General features: G+C 46.8%; 1 protein-coding gene across 1 annotated transcript in view; it reads right to left on the minus strand.

The window, feature by feature from the left end:
- Positions 1-9,163: 9,163 nt before the first annotated feature.
- The window catches only part of TANGO6 (transport and golgi organization 6 homolog), a 48,051-nt gene continuing 45,140 nt past the window's right edge, over positions 9,164-12,074 (minus strand). Inside the window, exons 16-18 of the mRNA XM_056557247.1 lie at positions 10,566-10,717; positions 10,305-10,418; positions 9,164-9,820 (exon numbers count right to left, since the gene is read on the minus strand). Coding sequence (XP_056413222.1) covers positions 9,644-9,820; positions 10,305-10,418; positions 10,566-10,717 — 443 coding nt within the window. The 3' untranslated portion in view covers positions 9,164-9,643. The remainder of the gene's footprint in view (positions 9,821-10,304; positions 10,419-10,565; positions 10,718-12,074) is intronic.

The following is a 12,074-nucleotide window of genomic DNA, read 5'->3' on the forward strand; positions in this document are numbered from 1 at the left end:
GGGTGACAGGAGGGTGGACAGGGGGGGTGGACATGGGTGACAGGAGGGTGGACGGGAGTGAAAGGGATGACAGGAGGGTGAACATGGGTGACAGGAGGGGGGGAACATGGGTGACAGGAGGGGGGGAACATGGGTGACGGGGGGGGTGAACATGGGTGACAGGGGGGGTGAACATGGGTGACAGTGGGGGTGAACATGGGTGACAGGGGGGGTGGACGGGAGTGAAAGGGATGACAGGAGGGTGAACATGGGTGACAGGGGGGGTGGACGGGAGTGAAAGGGATGACAGGAGGGTGAACATGGGTGTGAACAGGAGGGTGGACAGGGTGGGGTGGACATGAATGACGGGGGGTGGTGAACATGGGTGACAGGAGGGGTGAACATGGGTGACAGGAGGGGTGGACGGGAGTGAAAGGGATGACAGGAGGGTGAACATGGGTGACAGGAGGGTTAACATGGCTGACAGGGGAGGGTGGACGGGAGTGAAAGGGATGACAGGAGGGTGGACATGGGTGACAGGAGGGTGGACATGGGTGTACAGGAGTGGACATGGGTGACAGAGGGGTGTAGAGGAGTGGACATGGGTGACAGAGGGGTGTAGAGGAGTGGACATGGGTGACAGAGGGGTGTAGAGGAGTGGACATGGGTCGACAGGTGGGAAAACATGGGTGACAGAGGGATGACAGAAGGGTGGACGGGGGTGACAGGGATGACAGGAGGGTGGACTGGGGTGACAGGAGGGTGGACGGGGGTGACGGACATGGGTTACCGGGGAGGTGAACATGGGTGACGGGGGGGGGGGTGAACATGGGTGACACGGGGGGGGGGGGGTGAACGGGAATGAAAGGGATGACAGGAGGGGTGAACATGGGTGACAGGAGGGGTGAACATGGGTGACAGGAGGGGTGAACATGGGTGACAGGAGGGGTGGACGGGAGTGAAAGGGATGACAGGAGGGTGAACATGGGTGACAGGAGGGTGAACATGGGTTACCGGAGAGGGGGTGGACATAGGTTACCGGGGGGGGAGGTGAACATGGGTGACGGGGGGTGAACATGGGTGACGGAGGGTAAACGGGAGTGAAAGGGATGACAGAAGGGTGAACATGGGTGACAGGAGGGGTGGACGGGAGTGAAAGGGATGACAGGAGGGTGAACATGGGTGTGAACATGGGTGACAGGAGGGTGGACAGGGGTGACAGGGGGGGGTGGACGGGAGTGAAAAGGATGACAGGAGGGTGAACATGGGTGACAGGAGGGTGGACAGGGGGTGACAGGGGTGACAGGGGGTGGTGAACATGGGTGACAGGAGGGTGAACATGGGTTACCGGAGAGGGGGTGGACATAGGTTACCGGGGGGGGGGGAGGTGAACATGGGTGACGGGGGGTGAACATGGGTGATGGAGGGTAAACGGGAGTGAAAGGGATGACAGAAGGATGAACATGGGTGACAGGAGGGGTGAACATGGGTGACAGGAGGGGTGGACGGGAGTGAAAGGGATGACAGGAGGGTGAACATGGGTGTGAACATGGGTGACAGGAGGGTGGACAGGGGTGACAGGGGGGGTGGACGGGAGTGAAAAGGATGACAGGAGGGTGAACATGGGTGACAGGAGGGTGGACAGGGGTGACAGGGGGTGGTGAACATGGGTGACAGGAGGGTGGATGAGTGTGAACATGGGTGACAGGAGGGTGGACAGAGGGGGGATGGACAGGGGTGACAGGAGGGTGGACGGGAGTGAAAGGGGTGACAGGAGGGGGTGAACATGGGTGACAGGAGGGGGTGGACGGGAGTGAAAGGGATGAAAGGAGCGTGAACATGGGTGTGGACAGAGGTGACAGGAGGGTGGACGGGGTGACAGGAGGGGTGGACATGGATGACGGGGGTGGTGAACATGGGTGACAGGAAAGTGAACAAGGGTGACGGGGGGGGTGGACAGGGGTGACAGGGGGGGTGGACGGGAGTGAAAGGGATGACAGGAGGGTTAACATGGGTGACAGGAGCGTGGACGGGGGTGACAGGAGGGTGGACAGGGGTGACAGGAGGGTGGACAGGAGGGGTGGACAGGGGTGACGGGGGTGGTGAACATGGGTGACAGGAGGGTGGACAAGGGGGGGTGGACAGGGATGACAGGAGGGTAGACAGGGGGGGTGGACATGGGTGACAGGAGGGTGGACGGGAGTGAAAGGGATGACAGGAGGGTGAACATGGGTGAGAGGAGGGGGTGAAGATGGGTGACAGGGGGGGTGAACATGGGTGAAAGGGGGGGTGGACGGGAGTGAAAGGGATGACAGGAGGGTGAACATGGGTGTGGACAGGAGTGACAGGAGGGGTGGACATGGATGGCGGGGGTGGTGAACATGGGTGACAGGAAAGTGAACGAGGGTGACAAGGGGGGTGGACAGGAGTGAAAGGGATGACAGGAGGGTGAACATGGGTGACAGGAGGGTGGACATGGGTGACAGGAGGGTAGACAGGGGTGACAGGAGGGTGAACAGGGGGGGGTGGACATGGGTGACAGGAGGGTGGACAGGGGGGGTGGACATGGGTGACAGGAGGGTGGACAGGGGGGGGTGGACATGGGTGACAGGAGGGTGGACGGGAGTGAAAGGGATGACAGGAGGGTGAACATGGGTGACAGGAGGGGGGGGGAACATGGGTGACGGGGGGGGGAACATGGGTGACAGGGGGGGTGAACATGGGTGACAGGGGGGGTGAACATGGGTGACAGGGGGGTGGACGGGAGTGAAAGGGATGACAGGAGGGTGAACATGGATGTGAACAGGGATGACAGGAGAGTGGACAGGGGTGACAGGAGGGTGGACAGGGTGGGGTGGACATGAATGACGGGGGGGTGGTGGACATGGGTGACGGGGGGTGGACATGGGTGACAAGGGGGGGCAGACTGGGTGACAAGAGGGGGCGGACTGGGTGACAAGGGAGGGCGGACTGGGTGACAAGGGGGGGGGGGGCGGACTGGGTGACGGGGGGGGGCGGAAAGGGTACAGTACCTTAAGCAAGCCGGTCCGCGAAGCTTGCAGGTCCACGGCAGGCACGGGAGTCCGGCACAGGTGAAGATCGTTCCGCCCCAGGGACCCAATTTCGGCTCACTGCGTCGCAAGGTAGAAGGGGAGGGGGACGCTGTGTGCGCACGCAGGCTTCCCTTCCCCCCTGCGCCGCCAGTCAGAAGTGCGCAGGTCGGGGCGGGATATTTGAAAAAAAAATCACAGCAAAATCCCACGGCACCGCGGTTGGGAATCACTGATCTAGAGGCTCTTTGGCTGATATCCTAAAAGCAGCTAATTGGTCTTCTGAATTCGTTTTCAGAACTTTTTACTTTTGACCTGACCCTCACGTATCCATGGTTTTATTTAATTAACTGTTGCTTATATGCCTATTTAATCTTTGTCAATTTAATATAATGTATTCGCTTTAAACATGCATAATGGAGTCTCCTGTCTTGAAATAAAATTGAAGATCTTTCTAGCCTTCAGTGAAGGAAAATATAGACTTTATGAAAGACAGGAGACCGACATTATTCCTCCCTAATGACCCACCCATTTTAAAGGGGTACTCCATTGGAAAACATTTTTTTATTTTATTTTTTTAAATAAACTGGTGCCAGAAAGTTAAATAGATTTGTAAATTACTTCTATGAAAAACCCTTAATCCTTCCAGTACTTATGAGCTGCTGTATGATCCACAGGAAGTTCTTTTCTTTTTGAATTTCCTTTCTGTCTGACCACAGTGCTCTCTTTTGACACCTCTGTCCATTTTAGGAACCATTCAGAGTAGGATAGGTTTTCTATGGGGATTTGCTCCTACTCTGGACAGTTCCTAAAATGGACAGAGGTGTCAGCAGAGAGCACTGTGATCAGACAGAAAGGAAATTCAAAATGAAAAGAACTTCCTGTGGATCATTCAGAAGCTAATAAGTACTGGAAGGATTAAGATTTTTTTAATAGAAGTAATTTACAAATCTGTTTAACTTTCTGGCACCAGTTGATTTAAAAAAAAATATTTTCCTGTGGAGTACCCCTTTAACCCCTTGGGGACAAAGCCCATTATGACCTTAAGGACCAGAGCATTTTTTGCACATCTGACCACTGTCACTTTATGCATTTATGACTCTGGGATGCTTTTACTTATGAATTTGATTTTGTGACATATTCTACTTTATGTTAGTGGTAAAATTTTTGATGATTTAGCAAATTTCTAACTTTGAAGCTCTCTGCTTGTAAGGAAAATGGATATTCCAAATAATTTATATATTGATTCACATATACAATATGTCTACTTTATGTTTGCATCATAAAGTTGACATGTTTTTCCTTTCTGAACACATCAAAGGGCTTCAAAGTTTAGTAGCAATTTTCTAATTTTTCATGAAAATTTCAAAATCTGAATTTTTCAGGGACCAGTTCAGTTTTGAAGTGAATTTAAGGGTCTTTATGTTAGAAATACCCCATAATGGACCCCATTATGAAAACTGCACCCCTTAATGTATTCAAAATGACATTCAGGAAATGTGTTAACCCTTTAGGTGTTTCACAGGAATAGTAGCAAAATGGAGAAAATTCAAAATCTTAATTTTTTACTATAACATGTTCTTGTAGACCCAGATTTTTTTTATTTTTACAAAGGGTAAAAGCCTGACAAAATGTGTAACCCCATTTACTTCTAGTAAATGGGGTTTGCAGATGACACCAAGCTTTGTAGCACGGTACAGTCTATAGAGGATGTGCATAAGTTACAAGATGACTTGGATAGACTAAGTGTCTGGGCATCCACTTGGCAAATGAGGTTCAATGTGGATAAATGTAAAGTTATGCATCTGGGTACTAATAAACTGCATGTGTCGTATGTCTTAGGGGGGATTAAACTGGCAGAGTCACTGGTAGAGAAGGATCTGGGTGTACTTGTAGATCACAGACTACAGAATAGCATGCAATGTCAGGCTGCTGCTTCCAAGGCCAGCAGGATATTGTCATGTATCAAAGGAGGCATGGACTCGAGGAAAAGGGACATAATACCTCGCCTTTATAAAGCATTGGTACGGCCTCACCTGGAATATGCTGTTCAGTTTTGGTCACCTGTCCATAAAAGGGACACTGCGGAGTTGGAAAGGGTGCAGACGCGCGCGACTAAACTAATATGGGGCAGGGAACATCTTAGCTATGAGGAGCGATTGAAGGAGTTACAATTGTTTAGTCTTGAGAAGAGACGTTTAAGGGGGATATGATAAACGTATATAAGTATATAAATGGCCCATACAAAAAATATGGAGAAAAACTGTTCCAGGTTAAACCCCCCCAAAGGACGAGGGGGCACTCCCTCCGTCTGAAGAAGAAAGAGTTTAGTCTCAAGGGGCGACACGCCTTCTTTACCGTGAGGACTGTGAATTTATGGAACGGTCTACCTCAGGAACTGGTCACAGCAGGAACAATTAACAGCTTTAAAACAGGGTTAGATACATTCCTGGAACAAAATAACATGAATGCTTATGAAGAAATCTAAAATCCCATCCCTTCCCCAATATCGCGCCACACCCCTACCCCTTAATTCCCTGGTTGAACTTGATGGACATATGTCTTTTTTCGACCGTACTAACTATGAAAGGAAATACCTCATATGTGGATGTAAAGTTCTCTGTGGATGCACTAGAGGACTTAGAAGGGAAGGAGCGACAATGGGATTTTGGAGAGCAAATTTTGCTGAAATGGTTTTTGGGTGGCATATCGCTTTTAGGAAGCCTCCATGGTGCCAGAACAGCAAAAAAAAAAAAAAAACACCTATATGAAAAGTATGGGGAAACACCAGCATGTTAGCGTAAAAAAAAGTAAATTTTTTTGCACTAACATGCTGGTGTAGACCCACACTTTACCTTTTCATAAGGGGTAAAAGGAGAAAGATCCCCCCAAAATTTGTAGCGCAATTTCTCCCGAGTACGGAGATACCCCATATGAGGCAATAAACTGTTGCCTTTGAAATTTGACAGGGCTCTTGATTAACCCCTTAAGGACCAAACATTTTTCTGTTTTTACACTTTAGTTTTTTCCTCCTTACCTTTTAAAAATCATAACCCTTTCAATTTTGCACCTAAAAATCCATATGATGGCTTATTTTTTGCGCCATGAATTCTACTTGGTAATGACATCAGTCATTTTACAAAAAATTTTACAGTGAAACGAAAAAAAAAATCATTGTGCGTCAAAATTGAAGAAAAAACACAATTTTGTATATTTTGGGGGCTTCTGTTTCTACACTGTACATTTTTCGGTAAAAATGACACTTTATCTTTATTCTGTAGGTCCATAAGATTAAAATGATACCCTACTTATATAGGTTGGATTTTGTCGTACTTCTGGAAAAAATCATAACTACATAAAGGAAAATTTATACATTTAAAATTGTCCTCTTCTGACCCCTATAACTTTTTTATTTTTCCGCGTAGAGGGTGGTTTGAGGGCTAATTTCCTGCGCCGTGATCTGAAGTTTTAATCGGTATGATTTTTATTTTGATCGGACTTCTTGATCGCTTTTTATTCCTTTTTTTATGGTATGAAAAGTGACCAAAAATACGCTATTTAGGACTTTGGAATTTTTTTTGGCGTGTACGCCATTGACCATGCGGTTTAATTAATGATATATTTTTATAGTTCGGACATTTACGCACGCGGCGATACCACATGTGTATTTTTATTATGGTTACATATTTTTAATATGGAATTTGGGAAAAGGGGGGTGATTTAAACTTTTAATAAGGAAGGGGTTAATGTGTGTTTTTTAGACTTTTTTTTTTTACACTTTTAGCCCCCTTAGGGGACTTTTAGGAGGAATCATTAGATTCTTCATACAGATCAATGTGGTTTCATAAAACCACAATGATCTGTGTGCTCTGCGCTCGATTGATAAAGCCTGGCCCTGCCAGGCTTTATCATTCAGAGCCCCGGAGCCGCCACAGCAGGAGAGGTAAGCCCTCAGGCTACCTCAGTAGTGGATCGCTCCCCCGCGTTCACGCTGCGGGGGAGGGGGGGGGGCGGTCCACCCCACTGGACCACCAGGGACGGGATACAGGCACCTTTAGACGCCGCTGTCAACTTTGACAGCGGCAATCTAAAGGGTTAATAGCCGGCCGCATGTCGGCTATTAACACCGGCCCCCAGCTACAAGAATCAGCTGGGGGCCAGCCGGTATGACGCGGGCTCGAATCGGGAGCCCGTGTCATACCCCGGTAATGGCCATTGGATGAGTATAGACGTCCATGGTCGTTATCGGGGTAAGAGAGCGCCATGCGCATTTGAGGCCTAAATTAGGGACTTGTAAATGGGCGGACCCGGATGCAAGCATGGCGCTTGCCTCCACTACCATAAAATACCCTACGGGCAGTATATCCCAAACAGGGTGCCTCCAGCTGTTGCAAAACTCTCAGCATGCATGGACAGTCAAATACTGTCTGGCAATGCTGGAAGTTGTTGTTTTGCAACAGCTGGATGCTCCATTTAGGAAACACTGGTGTACGAGATGTTTTTCAATTTTATTGGGGAGGGGGGTTGGGAGGAAATGTGTAAGGGGTATGTGTATATGTAGTGTTTTACTCTCTATTTTATGTTAGTGTAGTGTTTTTAGGGTACATTTGCACTGGCGGGGGTTTACAGCGAGTTTTCCACTGGGAGTTTGAGCTGCGGCAGAAATTTGCCGCAGTATAAACCTGCAGCGGGAAACTCACTGTAAACACCTGCCCGTGTGAATGATAATCCAGCTGTTGCAAAACTACAGCTCCCAGCATGCACCGACAGACCATGCATGCTGGGAGTTGTTGTTTTACAACAGCTGGAGGCACACTGGAGGGGAAACACCTAGTTAGGCTCTGTTACCTAACAGTGTTTCCACACCAGTGTACCTCCATCTGTCTATCACTGTCTGTCAGTGCGTGCTGGGAGTTGTAGGTTTGCAACAGCTGGAGGCACAGACCCTAACTCAGTGTTTCTCCAGCTGTTTCTATAGTACAACTCCCAGCATGCACTGACAGCTGAAGGGCATGCTGGGAGTCGTAGTTATGCAACAGCTGGAGGGGCACAGTTTGGAGACCACTGTGTAGTGGTCTCTAAACTGGCACTACAGATGTTTCAAAACTACAATTCCCAGCATGCCCAGAGTTGTAGTTCAGCAACATCTGAAATGCCACATGTAGCAGAACTACAACGCCCAGCATGAGTGGGAATGCTGAGAATTGTAGTTTTACAGCATCTGGAGGGCCACAGTTTGAAGACCACTGTATAGTGGTCTCCAAACTGCGGCCCTTCAGTTGTTGCAAAACTACAACTCCCAGCATGTCCAGGCATGCTGGAACTTGTAGTTCTGCAACATTGGAGGGCCAGATGTTGCAGAACTACAACTTCCAGCATGCCTGGACTGTCTGGGCATGCTGAGTTGTAGCTTTGCAACATCTGGAGGGTCACAGTTTGTAGCCCTCCAGATATTGCAAAACTACAACTCCCAGAATGCCCAGACAGCCAAAGGCTGTCTGGGCATGCTGGGAGTTGTAGTTTTAAAACTTCTAGGGGGCCACAGTTGAAGATAACTCACTTTGATCTTCAGACTGTGGCCCGCCCACGCCATCCCCGCCGCTGCCGCCGGTCACATCAGCTGCTGCTGCCATTCCCGCCGGTCACGCTCACCGCCACCGAGTCCGGGCAGCCCTCACCAAGGTAACCCCACTCTGCCCGGACTTCCAGGGATGGGCAGAGCGGGGGATCATGACGTTTGACCCCCCCCCCCCCCCACTAATCGGTCAGTCCTGATTGACCAATGGCAGGGTATGGGAGGAGGTGGCACCCCTGCTACCTTGCTCCTATCGTTCAGGATGGTCGGGGCGGTTTCTGACAGACCCGATCGGCAGTAAAAAGCTGATTCGCTGGTCAGAATCGCCGCAAGGGGGGTTGGTCTCAGGACCCCCCTAGTCGACGCACTTAGTCCCCAACAGGTTAATTCTCATTCTTATTGTTTTCAGCTTAGAATGTTTCCATTTATATATGTTGGAGTTACCAGTTCGTCTTCATATTTGGAAGATCAAATTTCAAGTTTATTCCTCTGCTCTTCTGTTTAGTTTTAGATCAGCCTTAATTTCCCAAGAAAGAAGGGAGTCACATGATTACAGAGACACTTTATTACATAGGTTGTCCTGCTATTGGCTGTTGACTATATGTTCATTTGCATAATGTATGTAAATTTTTTCTTTCTGTAAAACGTTTTCATTGCTTGATGATAGCATAATGTTCGTCTCCTTTCTTTCATAAAATCCATATTTTCCTTCACTGAAGGCTAGAAAAAAAATCTTCAATTCTCACCTTTTCCTATACATTAGGGATCAACTGTGTTAATTACATTTACATTTCAGTGTTTATATGGTAGAGGTCTTATTTTTAGAAACCTTCGTCATTCTCCCTTACTATACAGCCCAGTTTTCAGATAGTATATATGGCCACTTTGCAGGATTTGGACAAAGCATAGAAACATCATTGATTTAACATGTTGCTGGTATATCTAACATACACGAAAGTCTGCATTACTGGTGCAATAGGTGCTGAGATTTGTGCGTAAAAAAAGCTTCTTTTTACATCTGAATAATGTTTTATATGTCTTAAGGCAAAACCACTATTTTCTTCTCCAGTTTCTGAGGAGGAAACAGACAAGCTCTCATGATGCTGTCCAATTCCTCCAATCCCAGCTGGGCATGAAGCACGGATACGGAGTCCTTGTCACACTGCACCACAAATTTTAACAAGCGGTACAGGTCCAGTAGCACATCACGTAACACCTGACAGAAAACACAAGGAAATAGGGAAGGAGATTAAAAAGCCAGTCTATATTGAGATTACTGTACTAATCTACTGTGGTGAGATCACGAAATACACAACAGTATTCAACTTCACACACCTCATTGGTTCTTGCTGCTCATGGCAAGCACACAGCACTGGTCTTTGGATTTAATAGAATAATTCCTACATCTAGAATAAAGCTTTTATTTGTTATGCTATTAGATTATTACAAATACACGTAGTAATCCATCTGGAACAGATTATAGGGAGTTGTTATGGAAACAAGCAAAGGCTTTGGCCTAGCTGCTGCCTCCTCTGCTACTATGACAACTGATCAGAAAGCGTGGTGGCCGACTTGTATCAGAAAGCCCATACTGCTGGTGGTGGGAACGTGACTCCTGTTAGTTCAAATATTCGACTACAGCATATCACAACAGTTTAGTTATATGACAAGTTTAAGGCACCCATGTGTTACATATTTACCTCAGTTGCCCTCTCACTGAGCCCTCTTAGAAGTAAGACAATCACATGGATGGCTGCTCTCCTCACTTGGGCCTCTGGGTCAGTGTGAATCACAGCCAATAAACACGAGGTCACCTTTAAAGGTAGAAAAATGACAAAAAGAACACTTTGTAGGCCTTTGTTCAAGGCGTTGACCTTTGTTCAAGAAGTTGTTTGGGGTGGGGGGGGGAAAAAAAAAACAAGAGAGAAAAGTGCAGTTTCCTGGGGGAGGGGTTCACTTACTTCATGAATTACAGGACCCAAGGAAAATTGCAGTTGCTTACACAATTCACCCAAGTTAGAAAGGCTGCTTGCTCTTATAGAGCTGTCTGTGTCTCGACATCCCTTCAGAAAGGCGTGAATCAATGTGTCTTTGTGTTGGAGAACCATGTCACCTGCAGACAAAGCAGTCATGATTTTCTTTTGTCAGTACAAACATAATATTAAAGTACAGTGGGGCAAAAAAGTATTTATGGTCAGCCGCCCCACTTAAAAAGATGAGAGGTCTGTAATTTTCATCATAGGTATACCTCAGCTATGAGAGACATAATGAGAAAAAAATCCATAAAATCACATTGTCTGATTTCTAAAGAATTTATTTGCAAATTATGGTGGAAAATAAGTATTTGGTCACCTACAAACAAGCAAGATTTCTGGCGCTCACAGACCTGTAACTTCTTCTATAAGAGTTTACTCTATCCTCCACTCATTATCTGTATTAACCCCCTTAAGGACTCAGCATTTTTCCATTTTCATATTTTCCTCATCACCTTCTAAAAATCATAACGCTTTCAATTTTGCACATAAAATTCCATATGATGGCTCATTTTTTGCACCACCAATTCTACTTTGTAATGACAGTCATTTTACCCAAAAATCCACGGCAAAATGGAAAAAAAGTTCATTGTGCGACAAAATTGAAGAAAAAATGTCATTTTGTAACTTTTGGGGGCTTCCGTTTCTACGCAGTGCATTTTTCGCTAAAAATAACACCTTATCTTTATTCTGTAGGTCCATACAGTTAAAATGCTACCCTACTTATATAGGTTGGATATTGTCGTATTTCGGAAAAAAATCATAACTACATGCAGGAAAATTTATATGTAAAAAATTCTCATCTTCTAACCCCTATAACCTTTTTATTTTTCCACGTATGGGCCGGTATGAGGGCTCATTTTTTGCGTTCTGAAGTTTTTATCGGTACCATTTTTGTATTGATCGGACTTTTTGATCGCTTTTTATTCATTTTTTCATGAGCTAAAAAGTGACCAAAAATACGCTATTCTGGACTTTGGAATTTTTTTGCGCGTACGCCATGGACCGTGCGATTTAATTAATGATATATTTTTATAGTTCGGACATTTCCGCACGTGGCGATACCACATAGGTTTATTTTTATTTACACAGTTTTGTTTTAGTTTTTTATGGGAAAAGGGGAATGATTCAAACTTTTATTAGGGAAGGGGTTAAATGACCTTTGTTAACTTTTTTTTTTTTCACTTTTTTTTTGCAGTGTTATAGCTCCGATAGGGACCTATATCACTGCACACACTGATCTCTTATGCTGATTCCTGCAAAGCCATAGCTTTGCATGGATCAGCGAGATAGAGGCTCGATTGCTCAAGCCTGTAGCTCAGGCTTGGAGCAATCAAACCCCGATCGGACGCAGCGGAGACAGGTAAGGGACCTCCGCTTGCGTCCTAGCTGATCGGAACATTGCGATCTTATCGCGATGTCCCAATCAGCCCGACT

The sequence above is a fragment of the Hyla sarda genome, chromosome 2 (assembly GCF_029499605.1).
Source record: "Hyla sarda isolate aHylSar1 chromosome 2, aHylSar1.hap1, whole genome shotgun sequence".
Classification (NCBI taxonomy): Eukaryota; Metazoa; Chordata; class Amphibia; order Anura; family Hylidae; genus Hyla; species Hyla sarda.